The sequence below is a fragment of the Narcine bancroftii genome, chromosome 2 (genome assembly GCF_036971445.1).
Source record: "Narcine bancroftii isolate sNarBan1 chromosome 2, sNarBan1.hap1, whole genome shotgun sequence".
Taxonomy (NCBI): Eukaryota; Metazoa; Chordata; class Chondrichthyes; order Torpediniformes; family Narcinidae; genus Narcine; species Narcine bancroftii.
The window spans coordinates 84,175,602-84,202,620 of NC_091470.1; the positions used below are offsets into that span (position 1 = coordinate 84,175,602).

Sequence of the window (27,019 nt, forward strand, 5' to 3'; positions counted from 1 at the left end):
TCAGTAGATAACATTTGCTCATCAAAGATTGTTTTTATAGACATGTGATGTTAATTTCCTGTAATAAATTAGCATACTTCCCTCCGGAATGGCCGTTCACGTGGGCAGGGCGTTTACACTAAACAAGGTCGAGTGGTGGTGATTTTGAAGGCTGGATATTTGAGGTGGGGGTAGGTTGAATGAAATATAGCTGAATTTTAAAAACCTTGTGAAAATATTCTCTGAGGGGAAGACCCCCCCTCCCCCAAGTCCACATAGGCACCCCCTCTTACCTTTGGTGGAAAGGTGACTCTAGGCTCTCCCAGTACCTGGTGTAAAAGAAGCAAGTAGCTGCTGGCTCAATGTAGGAGCAATGGCCGTCTTCCTTACCCATAATCCCCATGCAACTGGAACTGTTCTGTGTATCCCTGGCTTGGGCAGAGCAGTTCCAGCTGCGTGAACGATTATGGGTAACGAAGACGGTCATTGCTCCCGTATTGAACCGTTGCTATAATCCAGTGTGGCGCTCCAATGAACTCTGGGCTCGGAAGCACTGTCCCCCTGCTGCCACGTCGGGAGTTAGATGGGGGTGCGAGACGGTCGGGGGCCAGGAGTGGGGCACTTGCTTAAAGGGACCGCCATTTTAAAAGGATTCTGGAATTCGAAAGATTCCAAACAGCAGGTGTCCAGTCCCAGCGATCCTGGATAAAAGGTTAGGCATCTGTACCAGATTTGCTGACGATACAGTTAAAAGGTGTAATGGGAACAAGGTTGATGGGAATGTAGGGTGCTTTTCTTAATTCTCCTGTTTATCAGTTCTCACTCTGCTGAAGAAACTTTACAAGACCAGCCTACCAAGATTCTCCTCAGATCAGACACACCTTCAAACAGTCCCTCTAAAATCCAGAAGAGTCAAGTTAATGGCTCAATTTACAGGGTTAGGGTATTAATTTTAAAAATGAAGAAAAAGTATTGCCCAACCATTTAAAAGCAAGCACCTAAAGCATTTTCCCAAGGCACATGTCTCGAGAACTGAAGGGCATAGGTTTAAGGCAAGAAGAGAAAGATTTAAGAGGGACCCAAGAGGTAACATTTTTCACTTAAAGGTATGAATATCAGAAACGAACTGCCAGAGAAATCTGTAGAAAGAAAAAGAAAAATCACAATATGCAAATTATATTTGGACAGATTTATGGACAGAAGACCTTGGAAGGACAGGAACCAAGGACTAGCTCAAAATGCCCACTTGGTCAGCATGGACAAGTTGAGCTGAAGGATCTTTTTTTTTAAATTTTTTATTTTTCACACCATAAATCATATTAGCCATGATATACACTATTTCTTTTTCACACATATACAGTGACTCTTTCTCCCCCCACCCTTTCCTCCCAAACCACCCCCCCACCCCCCCCCCTCATCCACCTTAGGTATACAATCCAGGCTGCATCAAGCCAGTCAGACAATGCTGTCATTCAACAAAACTACACCAGAAATTCTACTGAGTCCATTCTTTTCTTTCCTTCTCCTTCCTTCAACCCAGGTACTGTTTGTCCCCGGTAGGTTTTCGCCACTGTACTTAATGTAAGGCTCCTACACTTGCTCGAATATTTCAATATTACTTCTTAACCTATCTGTTATTTTTTCTAATGGAATACATTTATTCATTTAAACTTAGTAGTTTCTTCCTTTTAATTTGGTTATGTATTCCATTAATATTTAGAGACATATAGTTCAGTGTAGCCCTTTCATACCTTGTCTATCCTCTCTTTCCGTTTTTCCATCATTACCCTTCCTCCTTTTCCATTTCTGTTTTCCCATTTTCAACTCTTTATAAGACAACATTCCTACAACATCCAACATTTTCCTTATTCTCCTATTTCTATCTTATTTATCCCCAATCTCCCCTTCACCTCCTGAGTTGTCCTTTATCCCTTGTCGGACAACCACATCTCCCCTCTCCATTTGGATTTGCGAATCCACTCGCAAGCGTCAACTGATTTTGCAGTGACCGCTATTTCCCCCCACCCCGCCTCCCCCAGAAAAGATTTCACTTTTCATATGTCACAAAGGTCACTCTTTTAATTCCCTCCTTATTCTCTCTATTCCATTACCTTCCCTTATTAATTCTTGACTATACTATCTATATTTTCCTCTAAGTACAGATACATTCATGTATGCTCATTGTCTCTATTCACTCTTATACCTCTTTACCCGCATACATATCAATCGTGATCATTTTTACTCTCATTACCCGTCTTCATCCCTCAGTCTATTTTTGTCTTTACCCACATACATATCAATCGTGATCATTTTAACTCTCATTACCCGTCTTCCTCCCTCAGTCTATTTTTGTAATTGTTCTGCAAATTTTCGTGCTTCTTCTGGATCCGAGAATAGTCTGTTTTGTTGTCCTGGAATAAATATTTTCAATACCGCTGGATGCTTTAGTATAAATTTATACCCTTTCTTCCATAAAATCGCCTTTGCTGTATTGAACTCTTTTCTCTTCTTTAGGAGTTCAAAACTTATATCTGGATAAATGAAGATTTTTTGCCCTTTATACTCCAGTGGTTTGTTGCCCTCTCTTACTTTTTCCATTGTCTTCTCCAGTACCTTTTCTCTTGTAGTATATCTTAGGAATTTTACTACAATAGATCTTGGTTTTTGTTGTGGTTGTGGTTTAGAGGCCAATACTCTATGTGCCCTTTCTATTTCCATTTCTTGCTGTAGTTCTGGACATCCTAGGGTCTTAGGGATCCACTCTTTTATAAACTCCCTCATATTCTTGCCTTCTTCATCTTCCTTAAGGCCCACTATCTTTATGTTATTTCTTCTGTTATGGTTTTCCATTGTATCTATTTTTTGAGCTAGTAGTTCTTGTGTCTCTTTAGTTTTTTTATTAGATTTCTCCAATTTCTTTTTTAAGTCTTCTACCTCCATTTCTGCTGCTACTGCCCGCTCTTCCATCTTGTCCATTTTCTTTCCCATTTCTGTTAAGGTCATCTCCATTTTATTTATTTTCTCTTCTGTGTTGTTTATTCTTTTTCTTAAATCCTTAAATTCCTGTGTTTGCCATTCTTTAAATGACTCCATGTATCCTTTAATAAGAGCAAGTATATCCTTTACCTTGCCTTTCTTTTCTTCTTCTATTACACTGTACTCTTCCTCTTCCTCTTCTTCTTCCTCTGGGTTGGCCATCTGTTGTTTCTTTGGTGCCCTTTCCTCCTCTTCTTTCTTGTTTCTATTGTCTTCTGTGGTCTCTTCTTGCTGCAGGTGTTCTGCAGCTGTCGTTGCCGGCTGTGGAGATCGACTCCCCAGCTGGTCCCCCCTCCCGTCGGTGTGTTTTTTTTCATTCGCATCGCACATGCGCGATACTTCGCGCATGCGCGGTTGCGCACTTTTACTCGGCTCTGCGAGCCATTTTTGTAGTCCATTATTTACCGACCTGAGGGAGCGGGTTTCTCTCTCCGCAGCGGGCCTCTTCGGACAGGTAAGGCCTTCACCTTTTTCCTCCTTTGTCTTCTCTTCCTCTCTTCTTACCATTGCTTTCGATTTTTCTTTTTTTGTCGCCATCTTCTTTCCACCTTTATACTCACTTTTCTGTAACTTTTATTTCTGTGCCTTTGTGTTTTCCTTTGTTTTTCCCGACTTTTCTGGAGAGGGCTGGAGTTCACCGTCCGGCCACTACTCCATCACGTGACTCCTCCGAGCTGAAGGATCTTTTCCATGCTGTACGACTCTATGACTTGGCTGAATCCCATCCTCCAACTCATAAAATTGTGCTACGTTTGTCCACAATATGTTTAATTTACAGTCGACCCATTGCTTCAGAACCCAGAAAGATTCCCTACCTCTAAAGTCCTTTTTCTCATTTTCAAATCTAGTCACGGCCTTCCCCATCACCTAACCCCACAGCATTCCCCTCTTTTGAATGGATCCCTGAATTGCTCATACACCCACAGAAATCTTACATTCCCTTAACTTCTCTGCCTCGAACTCATCCTTCGAGATGTTCTTCACTTGTCCTGGTATGCCTACTTTTGGTTCAATGTCATTCTTCAAGTCAATGGTTCCTCCACACCCCCACCTCCTTGTGAATGCTACGAAAGGGATCAAATGTTCAAAGCACCATGTAAACACAGCAGGCGTCGTTAACATTCGCTACCTGTATGGACGGTCCGCCTCCAGAACTTCTACTCCATCTTCGTTTCCGGGTGGTCGATGGAGAGGAGTTCAACTCCGAAAGATCCTTTTCACTTTCCAGGCTCCCCTGCAATTCCCCATCTTTTTGACTGTTGTTTCTGACTGGCACTGACACGGGTATTACCAGTGGTATCAGGCACCTGTCCTTGAGCTGGCTCCCAGGAACCAGTGCTTCTGCCAGGGTGCCTGCTGCCTTCGAATGCTCGGATGTCCTCTTTCTTTCTGCCTCACACTCATTCTCCAGACCCTGAAAATCAAAAAAGAAAAAAATCTTATTACCACTGCTTTTTGCCGTTCTCAAAGTTTCACACTTATTAATGACAGTTGATGTCATTCAACTCAGTTTATTTTTCCCTCAAACAGCTATCAGGCTCTTGAACCTCCCCAAGCTACCATGATTAACTCTGGGACCAAAGATCTGTCTCCACTATTGGAGTATCCCTTCTTCCCCCCCACTAACTGCAATTGCGTATCTTTATCTCTCGAGATTTAGCATCTTTTGTTTCTCATGTGGCATTTTAATTTATACTTGCTGTCTGTTGGTGCATTTTACATCACTATGTGACTGCAGCAAAAAAAAAGTGTGCATCTGTACTTCTGTATTTGACAATAAACAATCATTTATGTTGCCATTCACTGCAGTTCCATTCTCCAATTATCTCCCCATTACATATTCCTACATGCCTTTCATCTTTCCTCCTCCCCCTCTACCCCCCCACTCATTTTCCCCAATCAAATTGACACTATAGGGATAATTCGCAGCAGTCAATTAACAGCACATCTATGGAACGTGGGAGAAACCAGAGCACCTTGGAAGAACCCACGCAGCCACAGGAAGATCATGCCACAGATCACAGGAAGATCAACAGCGCTGGCTGTTAGGATTGAACCCAAGCTTCTGGGGCGTCTCTACTACCTGCATCACTGGGCGGCTCAGACAGATGAACAAAACCAATCAATAATCAGTCTCGTGCCAGAATCCATACCACCCTCCTGGTCCACTTCACCTAATCCTGCAGCAAACTTTCTCAACTTCTCACTTTCATGCATTAAATTTGCTGATTCCTTAAAGGAATCTTAAATTACTGGTTATGATTCCATATTTTTAAACCAGAGAAAAGGTCATTTCCCTGAACTTTTAAAATTCACCAGTAAGCAATTTATACAGCTGCTGAGAAGAAGAAAATTTTCTGCTCTGTCGGCAGTGTAAAAATATCAAGACAGAATTTATTACTCCTTGACATACATCCGTGTTCCGCTCTGGATGACCGGTCGTATCTCAGAATGGACGTATGTTGGAATTGCACACTTACCTTGTTAGCTGGCATCCCGGGGTCCACAGGCTGTGCACTGCATCTTGATTTCTTTGCGCATGTACGAGTCTTCAGTTGGCGCACGTGCAGTGGGTTTGCACATTGGAGTTTGGTTGGCGTATGCATGGAAGTTGAGCACTATAACGATATTGAATTCACGCCCTTAATCCTTGCACATGCACCAAGTGAAGTCCAATATGCAAACCGTGCACACGCCAATCGAAGACTCGCGAATACACACAGGAATCAAGATGACCTATGGACCCCGGGGTGTCGATTAACAAAGTAAGTATGCACATTTTGGCTCATATCCCCGTTATTGTCAAATACAACATAAAGCACATACATTTTATATATTTTTTTAAAGAAATTTTCAGTTGTATGTGCGGATGGACACATCAGGGAGTACCCGTACAAACAGTTTTTCTCTCTCCACAGATGTAGACAGATTTACCCCATTCCCATTCATTTCATGTTTCCAACAAATGCAGAGCTCTACATCTTGTGGTTCTAGCCTCTCCTCCCCCCACTCTTTTTCATGTGCCTCACTTGTACTCACTCCCTCTAGTGGTGTTCAAACTATCCCCATATTCCCACAAAGCACTTTAAGTGATCCCTATGCCATTAGTGCTCTGGGATTGCTTAAGGTGGTGTGAGTGGGAAGGGAAGGTTGAGAATCACTGCTCTAGACCCAAATGTTATGAAATATTTTGCTTGAGAAAAATTGTCAATGACCCATTTCCTTTGGAGTTATGAAACCATGCACATAATGAGTCGATAAGATTAATACAGTGGTTTTCAAACTTTTTCTTTCCACTCAAGTACCACCTTAAGTAATCCCTTACTTATCATAGAGCACCTATGGCAAAGGGATTACTTAGGCTGGAATGTGAGTTTAGGAGACAACGTGATAACCACTGGGCAAGACAGACAAGCTCCAATGAAAAAGCATTAAATCATTACCTTTTTGGGTACACCAACATTTACAACATCTGCACAATATTGGTCCCCATCCTATTGCAGACATTCCCCTTGTTCTCTCCATTCTCTAAGGAAAATTCATCAGCATGAAACACCAACTCTTCTCTCTCCAAAGGTGCTACCTGACCAAAGGTACATCTCCAAGGTCTTCTGCTTCTGCCTCAGATTTTCAGCATCTGCCTTTTACCCCCCTGAAGATTATTAAATCTTGTATGAGATATGGCAAAGTGGTGGTTAGGTTACTGGATGAATAATCCACACATCTGATCTCATGACAAATTAACATCTCTAAGGTATTTGAACAACTTTTTCCAAATTATCCAAAAAATATGGTACTATTAAAGACAATTATGGGAAGACTAGATGGTTCTTAAAAATCTGGTCCCTATTAGAATTATAAAATATTCACACCAGGAGACCATTCAACCCACTGCACCTATGCTGATAAAAAATAAACTCCCCGACCAAATCCCCACCTTCCGTTGTTCTGCTCAGGGAAACTTGCCATTCCTAGGCTTATCATATCTTTCTTCACAACCACAGTCTTGCCAACATCCTTGCTCTGCCCCCACTCCACTGTACATAACCAGGCTAATTTACACGTTCTTTGCATTACCATGTCCTTTAACTGCCTTACAGACCTATCCTACTCCCTTTAAGGATCTGTGAATATACACACCGAGATTCACTTGTCCTTCACATCACTCAGTTTGCTTCCGTTCATTGCTTTCCCTCACCTTCTCAATTTTACCCTCTCAATCAACCCTACAACTTTGATTAAAATTCCATTTGCTATTTTCTGCTTGACTAACCAGAACACCTAAAGCTCCAGCAAGACGTACAAACTCTGAACTTCCTTGCAAATTATAGAAATATGGCAGGGTGGTGGTGGGGAAGGGGTGTGGGTAATGAACAACATACTACTCAGCAGCTGAAATACAAATGATTTATGCAAAAATAAATTGAGACCCCTGGAAAATCCCACCCAAGTCTTCCAGTCAAAAAGAATGATTATCCTTTACTTCCTCCCTCTGAGCCAGTTTTGGATCTAATTTAGCATTCCTCATTAGAATTTCCAGCTTTTCCTTTTTTGTTAAATTTAGAGATACAGCATGGTAACAGGCCCTTCAGGCCCACTAGCCCATGCTCCCCCAAATATCCCCACTAACCTACAACCCCTGTATGTTTTGATGAGTGGAAGGCAACTGGAGCGCCAGGAGGAAACCCCACGCAGACACAGGGAGAATGTACAAACGCTTTACAGACAGGACCAGATCAAAACCGAGTCGCTGCCGCTGTAATGGTATTGCACTAACCGTGTTGCCCATCACCTAATCAAAAATTTCAATCAAGTTAGTCGCATACAATCTTCCCTCCCACCTCTGATTAATCTGTGCAATTCTAAATTAAGATTTATAATGTCCCTTAAAAAATTCCTTCAAGTTACTTAATGAACTTAAACTGGGCTTTATCTATTTAGTATGCCCCTTTCAAAATACTTGTGCAAATCCAACTGTCCTGTCCACACTCCTGTAGGCCAGCAAGGCTTTAAAAATGAAAGTCAGAGCCTCTGCATTTTTCTCCCTCGCAGAAACAGTGCAAGATTTGTATCATCAAGGCCTGAACATGTCTAGATTTACAAAAGATGCTGTAGTCCCTTACACTTCCTGTTAGCAAATTATCCCAAGCAGCATTCTGCATCCTGCTGCAATGACTACATCAGTAGCATCATCCTCCTCTTTTATGAAGACAATTACCATATTCATAAAGAATCCTTCCTACATCCTCTGCCTCCACACAGGTTACCTTCCCCATTCATTCATTCCTTTGCTATCTTCTTCACTTTTAATGTCATGCCTATACTTTAAACTCTCTCAGGCTCTCTACTATATTAAACTCTTTAGTGTTTCAGAAAGCTTCCTTTTCCAACCCAGAGGGCTCCAGATTTAATATTCCATTCCTTTTGGGACCAAAGTTACACCAAACTCCTGAAATTTTCTGAGAAACATCAAAACTGCAGATGCTGAGCCATGAGGCACTGGATGGCCTCAGCAAATCAGGTGGCTTCCACGGGTGGAAACAGCCAATGCGTTAGGACCCTCTAGTCTAGCCCCCTACATTAGCAAGGCCTAACATCAGTGGGTCATAACTTGGACTCTCATTAGTCAACCATTTCAGTTTCCTTCACCATCCCCACAGAGACACGTCTGTCTGTGATCTCATCTAATGACAGGGTGAGTCCAAACATAAACCTGAGGAACAACACATCATATTCTTCCTTGACAGACTTCATTCTGTCTTCCATTAATTCCACCCAACACCTAACTTTGAGACTGAAGTAGGAAGGGATGAGAACAAAATGGAAAAGAAGGTGGGGATAGGGGCATTGGACAATGTGGGAGGTGAAATGGAGAAACAGACCAGAGAGAGAGAGAAAATTACAGATAAAATAATGGAAGTTGTCAGAGAGAATGGAAACCAGCATAGGGAGGCATGGTTGGCGTAGCGTTTAGCGCAATACTGCTACAGGGCCAGCAATCGGGGACCTGGATTCAAATCCCGAGCTGTCTGTAAGGAGTTTGTACATGCTCCCAATGCCTGCATGGTTTTTCCCAGGGGTCTCTGGTTTCCTCCCACCACTTTGAAACGTACTGGGGGTTGTAGATTAAATGGGTATAATTGGACAGCACAGGCTTGTGGACTGAAAGGGCCTGTTACTGTGCTGAATGTTTAAATTAAAGATTTAAAAATGAGGAGCAGGTCGGGTTAAAATGAGAAAAACCAATATCCATGCTGTTGGATTAAAGTCTGTCAAGGAAGAATATGATGTGCTGTTCCTTGGGTTTATGTTTGGACTCACCCTGGCATTAGATGTGACCACAATCAGACATTTTTGTAATATGAACAGTGAAGGGAATTAAAACAGTTGATTACCAAGAGTCCAAGCTATGACCCACTGAGGTTAGGTCTCACCGTTGTAGGGTGCCACACTGAGTACACTCAATGTGGAAAATTAGGTTGGATGATGTGCATGCAAAGCTCTGTCACACCTGGAAGGTCCCTTTGTGGGCCTTGATGGAGGCAAGTGGGAGATGTAGGGAAAAGTTTACACTTTCTGCAGTGAAACGCCTGAGGGTGAGGAAAGGTGGGTTGGGAGGCAAGATCAGACCAGCAAGTCTCAGGCAGACTGATCCCTGTGAAAAGGTGTGGGGAGGTGAAAATGTGGCTGATGCAGGAATTGCTCTGAAGTTGGCTCAAGCAGAAGATACTGTGCTGGATGTGGAGGCTGGTGGGTGGAAAAGTGAAGACCAAAAGTGACTCTGTCCTTTTTTTTAAAATCTAGAGATGGAGAGTGCAGAAGTTTAAGTTTAAGAAATGGAGGAGAAATGGGTATGGGCTCTATTTTGAAGAAAGAGAGGATGTCCTCATTTCAGGAACGGATTGGGTAGAGGCAGAGGGACTGGGAGAAAGTGATTCCATCCTTAAAGGAGGCAGGCTGGGAAAAAATGTAATGCAGGCAGCTGTGGGAGTCAGTGGGTTTGCAATAGAAATCTATCGATCATTTGTTGCCTGAAATGGAGACAGAGTGTTTCAGGAAAAGAATAGATGTGCCAGAAACAATCCAGGTAAATTTGAGGGCAGGATGGACGTTGTCATTGAATTTAATGAAATTGTCAAGTCTCCATGAGTCAGGAGGTATATTCAACTTCAAGCTGCATCACAAAAGCACATTATCTGATCGGTCTTTTCATTATTGTGACAATAACCACACTGTATGAAGCTCTCAGCTCTTGAAATACAAATTTTCTCAAAGAAAAACAGGAGGTTTTTAAAGCTTATAAGTTATCGGGGCAGAGCTGGGCAACGATAAAGTGCTGCGGTAGGTCATGGAAATAAAGTTTCAGCAATAGGCAAACTGACCTCCGTGGAGTTCTGATTGGATATGCATTGTTGCATTTGAAGCCCATTTGTTTCATGAGAAATTCCCCCTCCTTTTCTTGTGCTGTCAGCTGCCTCTTCAGTCTCTGAAGTTTCTTGGACAGATTTTCTACTATTTTGATTCACCTGGGTCTTCTCAAGTTCCCTCTGACTCCCATTGTCCTCTTTAATCTGAGTATGTGTTTGAATGTTCTTGGATTGAAATGGATTAATCTCAAACAGTTTGTGGTGGTTTTGTGAACCATGATTCGCTGGCATGTTCAGCAATTTTTGGAGCTCTGGCCCATATGCTTGAGGCCAATGCTGGCTGGCATTTTCCATGGTGCCAGACTCATTATCAAGTCTCTGCATCTCAAATGGGCAGGTTTTTGTCTTCCTTTCCTTGATGACACATCGAGCCTGCTTTGCTAACTGTGTTTGAAACTCATTCCCCATTTGGCGTAAAGGGTGTTCCTGTTTATGGCCACTCATTGCCCTCTGGATTCCTTTGCTGAGTTGTGCATCAGAAGATTGCTGCAGCTGAGATGGTGCTGAAACTATAAGATGCATGGATGGTTCTGGCCCCTGGTTCGTCTGAAACCTCTGGATACCGAGAGATTGGGGTGGTTGTTGGTGAGGGAAGAACTGCTGGAACAGGCGTTGCTGACATGTGGCTTGTGTTGGATGACTATACAGAGAAAGAAGTGGTGGCTGGCAAGATTGCTGAAACATATTTAATACAGAGTTTGGGGGCAAATCAGGCTTCTGACTCTGTCCATATGTAAATGGGAAGAATTGATGATGAAGCAAAGTTTCATGGCTTGTTTGTTGCTGTTGGTGTTCCTGGTGATGCAACAGCCGAGCCTGTTGAGTTTGCTGGTATTGCCGCTGATTCTGCTGGTGTTGATGCTGTAGTTGGATCTGTTGTTGGTTCTGAAGCTGTAGTGGAGTCTGCTGGGGTGGAAGTTGATGGGCATGTGCTTTGGCTGTTTGATGTTGGTGCTGCAGTTGGTTCTGCTGGGACTGGTGCTGCAGTTGGTTCTGCTGGGACTGGTGCTGCAGTTGGTTCTGCTGGGACTGGTGCTGCAGTTGGTTCTGCTGGGACTGGTGCTGCAGTTGGTTCTGCTGGGACTGGTGCTGCAGTTGGTTCTGCTGGGACTGGTGCTGCAGTTGGTTCTGCTGGGACTGGTGCTGCAGTTGGTTCTGCTGGGACTGGTGCTGCAGTTGGTTCTGCTGGGACTGGTGCTGCAGTTGGTTCTGCTGGGACTGGTGCTGCAGTTGGTTCTGCTGGGACTGGTGCTGGCAGAGATGTTGCAGTGGGCTCTGATGGGACTGGTGTTGCAGTGGGCTCTCTCGTTGTGCTTTCAGTAGCTCAGTTAATGAGTGAACTTGTTGCTTGGCCACTTTCTTTGTCAAGTGGACCTTATCATCCATCTGTTTTATTGCATCACCAAACAAACCAAGCCGAGAACCACTGCCTTTGTTCTCCTGCTGACTTTGGAGAGTTTCGTGCAACAGGTGGGTTGTGCCCCCTTGCTTTGCAAGAGTATTTAAGAAAGGTCCTGGGATACTGCACGTCGCCCCACCACTCGCACAGAAAGAGGCTGCATTTTGACTCCACGAGACACCCTGGCCAGCTGGCTGCCAGTTCAGCCCAACCTTGGCAGTCAAGCGATCAACCAAAACGGAGGTAGCCCAGTTCGGTGGCACAGTGCCATCATTAGTCACATTCTCCTGATCCATCACATTCTCTTGATCCATTTCCCTATCTACTGGAGCCACAGGGAGGCAATGAATGCCAGTAAAGGGGGTTGTGGGCTTGGAGGGCTGGTGTGGATCAACCAGGCCCTCAGAGTCCTTCACTTCACTGTGCAGAACTCCGTTCTTCCTCTGACGGTTTGGGCTTGGTCGAATAGTTCTGGCACTCTCAGCGAAGAAAGAAATCTGCTTGCCTCTCCGTTTGGCTGAGCTCTTGCCCGGTGCCTGGACGCTCATATTTAGAGCTGCATTTATGGCAGTTATTGCTGACTAGATACCTCTGGTTACTTGGTTCACCTCTCACCGTTTTAAGATTATTGTTCCTTCCTAGCTCAGTCTCTCCTCTCGACAAATAATATGGTCCAAAAGTCAACAATGTCTGCTCTCGGCCAACATGTCGAATGTCCACGATAACAAGATAACTTCTGTAGTTGTGTAAGTCCACACAGGTAATTTTCATACACACTTTTCACATGCAATGACTCCAAAGGGATCTTGGCAACCTAAAAAGACAAAGTCAAACGTTAGCAATAATCGCCTGTAACTGTCCTCCTCATGGATTTTTATTTCATGTAGCAAGATACAGGAAAATCTCTTCTCCATGATACCTAGGCAAGTTAATCCATACTCAAGTGCAGCAGGAACAATTGATCCACCAACAATGCAAAGTGAGCAGAGCTCAAAAGTAACGTGCTTCTGTCATCCTATGCAAAATTCCTGCCATGAGACACTGCATGGCTTGCATCACATGCTCAGATCACTCCCATTTTGACTGCAGCACAGCAAATACTAGGCGTGTGTGGGTTAATGCACTACGTATGCACACAGTGAACTTTGGAGGCGAGGAAGTCTTGCTGAAAAGTTCCATCTGCCAAGAACCAAGACAACTGCTGCCAGATCCTAACGTGCTCCACAATGCACCAAATGGAAAAGGCTTCTGAGAGCCCATTATTGCTCTAGCCCAAGGGCTTTCAAACTTTTTCTTTCCACTCACATACCTTAAATAATCCCTATGCCATCGGTGCTCTGTGATTAGTAAGGGATTACTAAGATGGTATGTGAGTGGGAAGGGAAAATTAAGAATCACTGCTCTAGACCCAATTGTTACTGAAATATTTCGCTTGAGAAAAATTGTCATTGGCCCATTTCCTTTGGAGTTATGAAATCGTGCACATAACAAGTCAATTAGGGACGATTAAAACAGTGGTTTTCAAACCTTTTTCTTTCCACTCACATACCACCTTAAGCAATCCCTAACTAATCACAGAGCACCTATGGGATAGGGATTACTTAAGGTGGTATGTGAGTGGAAAGAAAAAGATTTGAAAAACCACTGGTCTAGCTTGTCACTGCATGCACTCCCAGTCTTTGGAATGTTTCACAATGCCAGTGTGCAGCTGTAATCTCTAAGCATTAAAACTAATCGTCACCCTACAGTTTGGATTGCACTTGTTTTTGCAAAATAAAAGTGCGGTAGGAGTCAGTCGGTATACTGTAGTGCTGGATTCAAATCCAGGTGGCTGGCACTGTGATCACATTATGTTAACCCCTACACTATCCCTGCCACCCTTAGAGTTCAGGGATGTTTTCCTTCATCAAAAATGTGACTCATCTTCCTCTCTACCTCCATCTCTGTCATCCCTGTAGCATCTGTACCCCGGAGCATAGAGCTGTCACTCTTGCCCCTCCCTCAACCATATTTCTTGAGCTCATCTATCTTTAATTAATTAGGCTTTAATTAATTAAAGTAGATGCACTTTAGCCTATCAGATCTTCCTCACTCCCCATCTTACCCCTGCCGGTCCTTTGGACCAAACTGTGCTGACCGGCTACGTCGTGATCTGGTATGGGGACACCAATATCCCTGAACGTAAAGCCCTCTAAAAGATAGTGGACACAGCCCAGGACATCACAGGCAAAACCCCACCCACCATCGAGAACATCTACAGGGAATGTTGCCATCGGTGTGCAGAAGCAATCATCAAGGATCCACACCACCCAGCACACTCTCTGTTCTCACTGCTGCCACCAGGAAAGAGGTATAGGTTCCACATGGTTGGCATCGCAGTTACCACAACACCTTTATAGTGCCAGTGATCGGAACTAGGGTAAGGAATTTATACACTCTCCCAGTATCTGCGTGGGTTTTCCCTGGGGGCTCCAGCTTCCTCCCACCATTCAAATTGTACCAGGGGTGTAGGTTAATTGGGTGTAGATTGGGTAGCACTGACTTGAGCCGAAATGGTTTGTTTCTGTGCTGTTATGTCTAAATTTAAATTTTAAATTTAAGACTCGCACAACCAGGTTCAGGAACATCTGCTACCCCTCCACCAGGCTCCTCAACAACAAACTCAATCAGGGACATATTTAAGGACTCTTACTTTTGCACTTCATTGATTTTTTTCCTCTCTGTATTGCCCAGTTTGTTTACATTTCTTTATTTGCTTACATGTAAACACATCTTCTGGAGTACAGTTTTTTTTTTGCATTGCCAATCAGTAGTAATTCTTCCTCGCCCACAGGAAAAAGAATCTCATGATTGCATGCAATGTCATGTATGAACTCTGACAATAAATCTGAATTTTAACTTGCTTGAATTTCTAAATTTGTCTCAACTTCTTCAATTCTTGTACATCTGCTATGGATCCCACCCCACCATTAAATCACCCTGAGTAGCTCTACAAAATCTCCCTGCCAGGATATCTGCACGCCTCCAGTTCACATGCAACCCACCCACCTTCTACAAGTCATCTCTTCCCCAGAAGAGATTCTAATGGTCCAAGAATCCAAATCTTCCTGTATCAGATCCTCAATTATGTATTCATTTAACCTATCCTACCCATTCCTCCTCTCACTAGCACAGGTTACTTGGGAGTAATCCAGAGAATAATCCCCTGAGGTTTTCTTTTTAATCCTCTTCTTAACTCTCCATATTCATTTCATAATCACTCTCCCAGACTTCAGTTCTTTATCTACGCACGTGAGTGGTACCAATGGAGTACAACCACCTCTGGCTGTTCACCCCAACCCCCTTTAGAATGTTCTGCAACTACAAGACATCCTTAACATTGGCACCAAGCGGGCAACATTTAATCCTGATATCCTGTTTGCAGCCACAAAAATCTCCCGTCTGTTCACCATCAATTTTCCTATCACTCTAATAGTGACACCTAGTCCTATATATCAATCAACTCCTTGATGCCATCCTCCTCTCCCACACATCGGACTGCAGCTCCTGAATCTCTCCCACCACCCCAAGTATCCAAAACAGTAAATGGCTACAGGAGAATCCTACACTACCTTCTTATCCCTTCTACCTATCCAAGTGGCCTGCATCTTGTATAACTACCTCACTAAAGCTCCAGTTTATGATGTTCTCAGCATCCCAGGTGCTTCAGAGGGAGTCCAAGTGCAATTCTAGTCACTCAATGCAGTTAATCAGAAGTTGCCACGAGATACTCTTCCCACAGATTATAGTCACCATGGAAATAAAGTCAGATCATTGCACACCAGACAAAAGGGAATAGAAGGATTTACAGAAAAAGATGCGAGACAGCCTGAAAAGAGCAATCACCCTGGCAGGGATGGCCAATTTCTGTGCTATTAATTCCATCAAATTCCTTGGATTTACTTCCTGGCAAAGATCAAACTTAATTTAACACTTCATTCTTTTATTTCAGGATTAACCAGACGGAATGCTTTCGGGTATTACAAGACCCAATTATTCTGTGGATTTTGGCCAAGATTTGCTGTTCGTACACTGATTGTCAACAATTTTTTCTTTAAGGATTTTTGGATCATTTATTTCAGTGTTGCTTGTTGAACCTTTCAATGTAGAAATTAACTGCATTCCAACACTGCAAAGTAGTTCAGTGCATCATATGGCCATGAATGGCAATATACAAATGCTACTTCTCTAAAGAAAATACAAGAACTTGAATCAGAACAGAGAGATGCTTAGTAGGTCAGGGAGCATCTGTGGAGAGAGAAAAACAGTCAATGTATCAGACCAAGTGTTAAAGTCAGCCCGCACTGTAAGAAAACAAACAGCAGAACCAATTAAGAGTAGAACGTTTTTTTTATTTCACCTTCATAATGCTAGCAGGAGTAAGAGAATGAATTTAGTAACGTTCTCTACAATGAACCCCCACTCAAAGCTTTGGTGTGCTCATTGTACTTTTATACACATTTTGGGAAGGAGTCTGCAAGAGACCCTTAGAAGTTTCACACACCTGCCAATTTTGTGTTTACAATAACATGTTACTCTGTGATGTCTGGGAATGTCAGAATGTCTTTTACCTAAGGTTTATTGATATTCTTGTGACATTAGCTACTATCTCACTATGGCACAGATGTTAAGGCGGCAATTCTGTTCCCACCATTGCACAAGCAGCTTCTGTATTTTCTTACCTAATCCATTAGCCCTTTGTTTAGCATATTCACTAAACTGATTCTTTCACACAATGAGCACACTTTTCTCTATCCCTCTACCATGAAAGGTCTGGGGCACTGGCTCCATTTCTCCAGCATCCACCGATTGGGCCAAAATTTCTGAATTTCTCTTCTGTCACAGAATGTTCCAAACACTTCCTTGTTGCATCACAAAGAAGAGATTTTTGTATGTTGCGTACATGTCAATAAAATTAATTTTGAGGTACTCAAATTGATTCACAGCACCATTACAGGTTACAATGGCATTCAGAATCCCAGGGGCTTCAACTGGTTTGGAATGGGCTTCCGGGAAAGGTGGTGAAGGCAGGGTCAATTTTGTCATTTAAGAAAGAGTTGGATAAGTATATGGATGGAGGGGGGGAAATGGATGGATATGGGCAGAATTCTGGTAAGTTGCATTGGAGGAGGGTACTTGGATCAGTGCGGACTAGAAGGGCCAAATTGGCCTGTTTCCGTGCTTTGTTATATGGTTATATGTGTAGGTTGGGTTAGTTCACTATCCAAATTATTTCTCACTGTATGCAAAAAGAGGGAGATTTGATGAGCATGGGTGAGAGATTAAGCCAGATAGTACAGGAAAATAAAAAATGGGAGATGGAGACTAATGGGATTGCTCCCATGAGAGCCAACATGGTGCCAACGGACCAAATGGCCATCTTCAACATCACCTTTGGCTGGGCTAGGCAGGGGACATTGAGACAGTATTCCTCTGCGGAGCTCTGTTCCAAAGGAGGAGACAAGGGATGAGCCTATCATAGTCCAGCCGGAAAAATCTCACACTTATTCCTTTCACAAATTCTCCAGCTGGCGACTCCTCAAAACCGCAAAGAACACGCCTTGTTAAAAGTCAGGAGAACTCTCCTTGCTCAGGAAGGAAGAGTTTGCCAGTCATCCACCTATGCATAACCTGTAACATCTGGCTGATAATGTAATCTCCCTATCATAAGAACAAAGTGCTGGAAACATTCATAATTGGCAAGAATGATACAAAAACCTACAGATTACATCTATAATTGTAGGACTGAATCTCTTCACCAAGAAAATCTGAAAGCAGTGAGTGATCCAATAAAACTTTATATTTACCAACTTCTAACATTTATAATAACAATATGCTTCTGAAAGACCAGAACTAGAGGTCCGAAATATGATAGGCATTAATAAATCAAATAAAAAACGATATTTCTTTCGTTAGGGAGAGGTTACAATGCAGAATGTACTGCCACAAGGAAGGAGCACAGCAAATAATTTTGGTGTACAAGGGAGAAGGAAATAGAAGGGCAAGTTGAACAGTTAGATGAAATAAATGGAAGGTGTCTTTTGTGGAACGAGTAAAAGCACACCCGGTCTTTTCAGCGTCCATAAAAAGCAAAGATATATTGCCAACGTTCCGGGCCTGAGCCCTTCTTCAAAACATTGGTAACATAGCTTTGATTTTTACAGACACTGAAAAGACCGGGTGAGATTCTCCAGCATTTCGGTGTATTTTTACTGTGATCACAGCATCCACAGACTTTCGTGTTTCACTCTTTTGTGGAACAACCAACACAGCATCGATCAGTTGTCCTGAATGGGCAACTTCTGAGGGCAAATTTTATAGTAAAATGTCCCTTAGCTTTTCGCAGCAACTCAAGCATATAAACTTACACAACAAACCACATTAGCAGATGAGAGATTGATGTGAACTATTGCCTAAAAGGAGGGGGGAAGTAGAATGATACAAGGAGAGTGTTTTAGAACTTTGGCCTCACACAAGGTGCAACAACCAGTGGTGGAGTAAAGAGAGTAGAGGCACAAAATGGCAGAACTAGAGACTACAAGAGGGATCCTAAATACCCATAAATGCTGTGAAGCATCAAGCATAAAACTGAGACTGGAATTAAAGCAAAGAAAGGCAGCAGATGCTACAGAACTTTCACCCTTCTGATCTTGTTCTTAACTATACTCCTATATTCTTCGTATTCTTCAAGGGTCTCTCTTAATCCCAGCCACCTATACCTCACATTATGTCTATGTTTCACAATCAAAGCCTCAATATCCCTCATCAACCAGGGTTCTCTAATTCCGCAGGTGCTTCCCTTCTCATTTAACGGAACACACTGGTCCAAAACTCCTTTACCAGACATTTTTTTTACTGTTAACAGCCACTTCCCACCATCCTTTGCAAGTTCCCAACTCAATTAAAATAAGTCGTGGGAGACTAAGAAAATAGACGCTTCTGGAAATGCACAGTTGGACAGTCAGTACTTTCTAGTTAGTAAGAGCCTATGGTACTGGAAGTGATTTAACGCAGATTGAAAACGGGCCGTCATGTAGAACACAATTAGAAATAAATAGGTCCTTTTCAGACTAATATAGCACTGAGACAGCACTTTACCATCATTTACCATCAACATGAATGACTGGAAAAGGATACTGATACAGAGGTGGAAAGCCATATTGAGATAAGGACATTGTGATTCTGCAACAGGATTCGAAAAGGTTGTGCGATTGGACTGAAATCTGGCAAATGGAGTTTAATGTAAAGTAAGAGGAATCTGAACGAGGATAATTGTCTAATCAAAGGCCAGCTACTGGTGATTGAGGAGTAGACTGCCCGCTACATACCTTGCTTCATGAACTCCCGAGTCCAGGACTGGAGCTGAGAAAATGGAGCTGGGCAATTGAAAGGAGGGTGGGGTGGGGGGGTAAAAAAAGAAAGACCTGGGCTTGGCATAGAGATACCCTCCAAAAGGGTGGGCGAAGTGGGGATGTCGGGAAGTAGGGAGGTGATGGGGCTGCAGGAGACAAGGTAATATGCCTGGGACCATATTTGTTTGAAGAGTGAATTTTCAGACTGGCAGAATCCAACCCAGAAAAGGTGGCAGCCATATAGCACTCTGGTAAAAAGACATTTTCAGGCACATTGGGCTTGAAGGAAATCAGCACCACACAGTTTTCCAGTCACCATGTTTTAGATGAGATGTTAAAGTTGCTCAATAGATCCCACACCAATGACCTGACAAGGACCACTGGCATTCTACCCAGAGTCGTCACTCAACTATTCTCAACAGGGGCCATACAGCTCCCCTGGTTTGAAGGGGGGGGGGGGGTGTTGGATCATAGCACATTTAAGGGGGGAGGGGAGCAGGGACTGAAATAAAACATGTAGGAGAGAAGTGCAGAAGAAACCAACTAAACTTGGCTGCTTCACAGGGCCCATAAACTTTGAGCAGAGATCTCATAGCCAAAAAAAGATAGAAAATGGTTCCCTACTGATATTTAACCCTCAACCAGGAAGACCAAGACAGATCTGTCATTATCACATAGTGATCTGTAGGACCTTCATGTGCATTTACTAGGCTGCTCTGAATTTTCACAGAAAAAACATTCACAAATGCTTCACTGCCCATAAAGCATTTTGTTACATCTTTAGTTCATGAAAGGACGTGTAAATACCCATACATCCTCCTTTTGATGCATTTACCCAAAGGTTCCATGAATAAATTGTGGAATTATAAACTAATAATGAACAGAATTTGATCTGCATTCAGTTCCAGAATAACTTTCGCTCACTGGATTCCTGAACAAGAGAGCTGTCCTACTGCCAAGGCAACACACCGTGGAAACAAAATACCACAGTCCTGCCACAACAGCAGCTGCGGGCCCCTTCTGATGCTTATCCAGTTACTGGATAATTATATTTACCCCTCCTACTTTTGTTTGCTTGACTAGGGAGAGAGAGTGGGAGAATCTGAAATGTGGACTATTTTGAAACTACTGGTAGCATGTACTTCAGAACCAATTCAGAAAAACCGTTAGTTTCAACTTCTAAAACACATGAACTTGAGGGGTGAAGCAGTAGTAAGCTATTCAGCTTTCAAACCTGCCCCATCATCCAATATGACTGTGGCTGATCTTTCCCAGGCCATATCAGCTCCCATCAAAACTGCCTCTTTAAATTGCCGGTGATCTGACCTCCACAACTTTCAAAAGGTAGAGAATTCCAGAGATTCACCAACTTCAATGAGTAGAAATTCCTAAGAAGTTAGCTTACTGCAAAGTACAGTAAAATCCTCTTTATCTGGATCCTACAGGGATCGCAAATGCCAGAAATGTGAATATTCCAGTTGAGTGAGACTCACTCTTCCAATGCCTAACTAATTCACCTATATTAATACACTGATTAAAAGACAAAAGACAGTGCAAAATTTAATTTTAAAAAAATCCAAATTGTAGTCTTTAATTATGTAAAGTTCACTTTAAACAAGTAATTCCCCTAACTTGCAAAATAGTACTTATAAAGATTCCTACTAGGCAGGATAGGGGGACACTTTGGGAGAGTTGCCCCAGCGGCATCAGCTGGCCCTTCATCCTGGTGTCCCAGTCAGACCCCCAGTACAACTCGACTCACCTCCTCGCCGGTGTCCCGGTCAGGCCCCTGACTCACCTCCCTCGCCAGTGTCCTGGTCAGGCCCCCGACTCACCTCTCACCAGTGTTCCGGTCAGGCCCCTGACTCACCTCCCTTGCCAGTGTTCCGGTCAGGCCCCTGACTCACTTCCCTCGCCAGTGTCCCGGTCAGGCCCCAACTCACCTCCCTCACCAGTGTCCTGGTCAGGCCCCCAACTCACCTCCCTCGCCAGTGTCCCGGTCAGGCAGCTGACTCACCTCCCTCGCTAATGTTCCGGTCAGGCCCCTGACTCACCTCCTTCACCAGTGTTCCGGTCAGGCCCCCGACTCACCTCCCTCGCCAGTGTCCCAGACAGACCCCCGACTCACCTCCCTCGCCAGTGTCCCAGACAGACCCCCGACTCACCTCCCTCGCCAGTGTCCCGGTCAGGCCCCCAATTCACCTTCTTCGCGCTGACAACCCAACTCACCTCCTCACTAGTGTCCCAATCAGGCCCTCAGCGCAACGCAACTCCCCTCCACACAGGTGTCCCGGTCAGGCCCCCAATTCACCTTCTTCGCGCTGACAACCCAACTCACCTCCTCACTAGTGTCCCAGTCAGGCCCTCAGCGCAACCCAACTCCCCTCCACACAGGTGTCCCGGTCAGGCCCTCGGCACACCTTCCTCATGCTGACAACCCAACTCACCTCCACAGAGGTGACCTGGTCAGGCCCTCAGCACACCTTCCAACTGGACTCACCTCTCCGCAAGTGGTGATAATCAGGTATGTGGACTGTTTTGAAAATGCTGGCAGCATGCTCTTCAAAACTAATTCAGAAGAACAATTACCGTAGTTTCATCTTCTAAGGCACTCCGGAACTTAGGGGGTTAGAAAAGTGGTAAGCTATTCAACTCTCAAACCTGCCCAGTCATCCAACACGACTGTGGCTGATCTTCCCAGGCCTCAACTCCTGTACCAGTTCCCTGTTGCCCTCAAAACCATCTCTATAATTGCCCCAGTCATCTAACTTCCACAACTTTCAAAAGGTAGAGAATTCCAGAGATTCACAAACTTCAGTGAGAAAAACTTCCTCGGCATCAAGTTTACAGCAAAGTAGCAAGTCATTCATCTGAACAGGCCCATTCCTTGTTCATACATCACAAAAGTGCTCCTGCCCACTGCACCAAATAACAAATCTACGGACTTCACACAATGGACATAAAGGACGCTAACAGGTCACGATATGGTGCGCTGCTCTGGACGCCTCAAGGTGAACAAGGAACATGGAGACCTAGGTAGATGCAGTGCAGATTTATTCCAGTGAGGACAAAATTCAGTTGTCAAGAGGCAAGAAACACTAGCATTGTTCTCAGAATGGAGAAAGTGAAGGGGATTCCCATTAAAGGCATTTGAAAATGAGGGCTCAGTAGTTCCAGTGGGCGGGTGAGTTGGCATCAAGATTATTATTAATGGGAACTGACAAAATGAAGCAAGGAAAGTTGGTTATAATCTGGTCTGTTTTGGCTCTTTAACAGTGCCATCAAATTAGTTTTCAACACCTCCCCTGACCAAGTGCCACTGTCAAACTGTGCACTTTCGCCTCCACCACACTGCCCGACTTTGCCTTTCCTCATCTCGTCTGCTGTTCAGCACCCCATCCACTTTCCATTTAAACGGCTGCTCCACTGCTGGCATACCTGGCCTCCCTCACACTTCACCCCAACACTCCAGGTCCTAGTTTGTACCCACTCACTCATCATTCTTAAACTTGTTGACAAAGACTGGCAATGTTAAGCCATGCCTTTACTTTTAAAATTCTCAAGAGCCTGCAACAATTGAATTTCCAATTTCGGGTCCGTTCTCTCCTCTTCTGAAGTACTTCCATTCTTCTCCCTCCCCATCATAACTATTCTCATCCCTTCCCTCTCAGGTTTCATTCTCTTCCACTCACATTTTCCCTGGATTCTTCCTCCTCCCCTCTTTAGATATAATCAGTCCTTCCACAGCTCAAAGCTCTTCCCCAACAGCTCTCATTACACCATTATTGTCACCTTCTCTTCATATCAGATTCCAGCATCAGCAACTTTGGTCTCCGCCATCATCCAGCTCCACCTTGTATGACTCATCTTCCACTCAACCCTATTTTTCCTCTTGTCCTTCTCTCTCCCTGTTTGGCATCTGCCAATCACCAGCCTCTGTCCATCACCCCTTCCCTCATTCCCCAATCCCCCCCAACGTCACCTGTCCCACCCCTCCAACCCTGTCCACATTAAACTATTGCCCCTCTGCACCATCAGTCTCAATGAAGGGCTTTGGCCCAAAACATAGCCCTTTCTTCTCCCCACTTCTGATGCTGCTCGACTCGATGAGTCCCTCCTGCAGATTATTAGCTTTAAGATTCTCACCCTTGTTTACAAGCCCCTCTAGGCTTTGTCCCTCCACATCTCTGTAAACCCATCCAAGCCATTAGCCTTTGGGAATCCTTTTGCTTCAGTACTGATTTCTCGACTTTCACCACATTTTGAAGCCTGGCCTGCTCTAGAACTCTTTATTTAAACCTTTCTTCTTTAAGACACTCCTTAAACCCAACTTGGCTTTTTGGTGCTCTGCCAAAACATGCTGGTGCCAAATTTTGTTTGCTAATGCTCCTGTCAGGACTTGTCGCAAGGTACTATAGAATTGCAAGTTGTCCTTGTAGGCAATGAAAGACCTTTGAGCATTACTTAAGATTTTAAGCCAACCTTTCAGGCAGACAATTTCTGAACAAAAATCGCCATTTAAATGGTTTTCCTCATCTTTTTCCACCCATCCAAATCCAAGAATATTTTGACTTGAGGAAAAATATTATTGAAAATCACCCAATAAAATCAGTTTCCACAATTTTCTTCACACACCAAGGATATGTTTATCCTGAAGAGAAACATAAACTGTAGATGCTGAAACCTTAAGCGAACAAAGAATTGCTGGAGGAACTCAGTGGGCCAGACAGCATCCATGGGTAGACTATATTTCAATCTGGGCCCTTTATTGATCATAGTGACTGCAACAACTACCATGGCATCTCAGTGTTAAGCACTGTGGGAAAGGTCTTTGCCCTAGTGGTCTGAATCCAACTGCAAACCCTCGCTGATCGCATCTACCCTGAATCTCAGTGTGGTTTCAGGGTGAAGAGGATCAACAGTTGACATGATCTTCGCATTCCGTCAGCTCTAGGAGAAATGCTGGGAAGAGCTCATAGACCTAACCAAGGCTTTCGACCTCGTGAGCTGGTGTGGGCTGTTCCAGCTGCTTAGGAAGATCAGTTGCCCTCCAAAGCTGCTCAGCATTATCACTTCCTTCATGATAATGTGAAAGGCACAGCCAGCTTCAAATGAACCATTCCATTTAAGGTGGGAGGTAGGAGTTTTAAAGGCAATCCGAGGGTTTTAAAAGAAAATTGCAGAGAGTAGTTCATATCTGGAATGTGCTGATGGTGGAAGAATCAGATAAGAGGCATTTAAACAGACACAAACAGGCACGGTCCTAATGTGGACAAATGGGATCAATGTCGGTGAACAAAAGGGTCACGGTGGGCCGTACAGCTCATCTGTATTATTTATAGTATCTGACCCTATAGCCATTATTTAATCCTCTGAGACTTCCCCACCCGCTCTGCTCCTGTGGCCCAGCAGTGCGTTTTTCCTGCACAAACCACCCCCCCCCCCCCCCCCCCCCCCACCACCCAGCAACGACTTCTAGGTGAACACATTTCTTCTCTCTTCTCCCAAATGCCAAAATCTGAGTTTAAGGTAGTGATGCTAGTTCTAGGCTCCTCAGCTAAGGGAAACATATCTATTTTGTCATGAATTTTGCATGTTTCAATGGGATCAACTTACATTCAATGAAACTCAACGAGTGTACACCAGCCTGCTTAATCTCTCCTCATAGGATAAACTTTCCTCAATTTAGAAATAAATCTCGTGAACAATAGTTAGGGAGTCCTGATCCGTACAATATTCCAGATGCTGCCTCCCTAGTACTTCATACAATTGGAACATAGCTATTCTTGGAGTCAAATAGTCTTCCAATTAAAGGTCAACATACCATTGCTTTTATGATTACTTGCTGTATTTAAATTTTTCAATTTAAATTTAGACATGGTAACAGGCTCTTTCGGCCCACGAGCCCGTGCTGCCCATTTACACAAATTTACAACCCCAGGTACGTTTTGAACAGAGGGAGGAAACCGGAACCCTTGGGGAAAACCCACGCAGACATGGGGAGAACATATGAACTCCTTACAGACAATATCTTTGTTTTCAAGAGGAAGGACAACCAGATCCCTGTGGCCATTTTTCAACATCCCACCACTTAACATTCTAGGATTTTCTCTAGCAACATTGTGACCTCACATTTGTCCAGGTCATTTTCGCCATGGCATGTCCTTGACCATTCACTTAACTGAAGCCTCTCTACATCTTCCTCATTGCCTGCACTGTCAGCTTGCTTGGATTCAAACAAAAAGCTGATTACACCTTATCCCTTCTTCCAACATTTGGCCACCAAGGTCCAATATACACGTTAAAAACACAAAAACTTGTTAAAATTCAAACATAAAACAAACAAAATGATTACATTTAAAACAAATTTTAAGAAGTGACCAGATGTGAAAGTTTACTGCCAGCTACACAAAGTAAAATGCACTGAAATTCATATTTGCTGCAGCCGATCAGTACACGATAACACCAACAATAATGGCACAAATTACTATAATAGACCATGAGACAGAAAACAGTTAAATACAAAAGGAGAGATAAATGTGCTCAGTGGCTGTTAGAATATGTCTCAATTGCACAGACAAGTCCTTTGGTTGCCCCGGAGTAGTTTTATGGTTAGAGCTGTTCATGGAAGTTAGAGCCTGATAGTCATATCATTTTAAAAAAATCTCAAATGTAGATGGTGATGAACTTCAGGCTGAAGGGGAGTAGCAAGAACTCATGACCAAGGTGACTGGGATCTTTATGATGCCAGCTGTTAAACACAGGCCGAGCCCAGAAATGCTGGTTACCCTTTACATTCTGTGGATGCTGCATTACCAGCAGAGTTTCTCCAGCACGTAGGTATATGTATGGCTCAAGATGTTGGCTGCCATATAACCACATACAGCCTTTGATGCAGTGCCTCGCGCGGGTGGGCCGCCCAGCACCGGTGCCTCGCGCGGGTGGGCCGCCCCAGCACCGGTGCCATCGCGCGGGTGGGCCGCCCAGCACCGGTGCCTCGCGCGGGTGGGCCGCCCAGCACCGGTGCCTCGCGCGGGTGGGCCGCCCAGCACCGGTGCCTCGCGCGGGTGGGCCGCCCAGCACCGGTGCCTCGCGCGGGTGGGCCGCCCCCAGCACCGGTGCCTCGCGCGGGTGGGCCGCCCAGCACCGGTGCCTCGCGCGGGTGGGCCGCCCAGCACCGGTGCCTCGCGCGGGAGGGCCGCCCAGCACCGGTGCCTCGCGCGGGTGGGCCGCCCAGCACCGGTGCCTCGCGCGGGTGGGCCGCCCAGCACCGGTGCCTCGCGCGGGTGGGCCGCCCAGCACCGGCTGCTCGCGCGGGTGGGCCGCCAGCACCGGTGCCTCGCGGGGTGGGCCGCCCAGCACCGGTGCCTCGCGCGGGTGGGCCGCCCAGCACCGGTGCCTCGCGCGGGTGGGCCGCCCAGCACCGGTGCCTCGCGCGGGTGGGCCGCCCAGCACCGGTGCCTCGCGCGGGTGGGCCGCCAGCACCGGTGCCTCGCGCGGGTGGGCCGCCCAGCACCGGTGCCTCGCGCGGGTGGGCCGCCCAGCACCGGTGCCTCGCGCGGGTGGGCCGCCCAGCACCGGTGCCTCGCGCGGGTGGGCCGCCAGCACCGGTGTCCTCGAGCGGGTGGCCGCCCAGCACCGGTGCCTCGCGCGGGTGGGCCGCCCTAGCACCGGTGCCTCGCGCGGGTGGGCCGCCCAGCACCGGTGCCTCGCGCGGGTTGGGCCGCCCAGCACCGGTGCCTCGCGCGGGCAGGTGGGCCGCCCAGCACCGGTGCTCGCGCGGGTGG

At 44.9% G+C, this 27,019-nt stretch overlaps 1 protein-coding gene and 1 long non-coding RNA gene across 5 annotated transcripts in view; one reads left to right on the plus strand and one right to left on the minus strand.

The window, feature by feature from the left end:
* The window catches only part of mideasb (mitotic deacetylase associated SANT domain protein b), an 80,488-nt gene that overhangs the window by 38,428 nt on the left and 15,041 nt on the right, over nucleotides 1-27,019 (minus strand). For all 4 annotated transcript variants that reach the window (XM_069917312.1, XM_069917313.1, XM_069917311.1 and 1 more), the window contains exons 2-3: nucleotides 10,398-12,655; nucleotides 4,145-4,429 (exon numbers count right to left, since the gene is read on the minus strand). In XM_069917312.1, coding sequence (XP_069773413.1) covers nucleotides 4,145-4,429; nucleotides 10,398-12,389 — 2,277 coding nt within the window. In that variant the 5' untranslated portion in view covers nucleotides 12,390-12,655. The remainder of the gene's footprint in view (nucleotides 1-4,144; nucleotides 4,430-10,397; nucleotides 12,656-27,019) is intronic.
* Nucleotides 16,823-17,697, plus strand: LOC138752399 (uncharacterized). The gene is made up of 2 exons (XR_011350595.1): nucleotides 16,823-16,907; nucleotides 17,409-17,697. It is a non-coding gene; the product is annotated as an uncharacterized lncRNA (long non-coding RNA).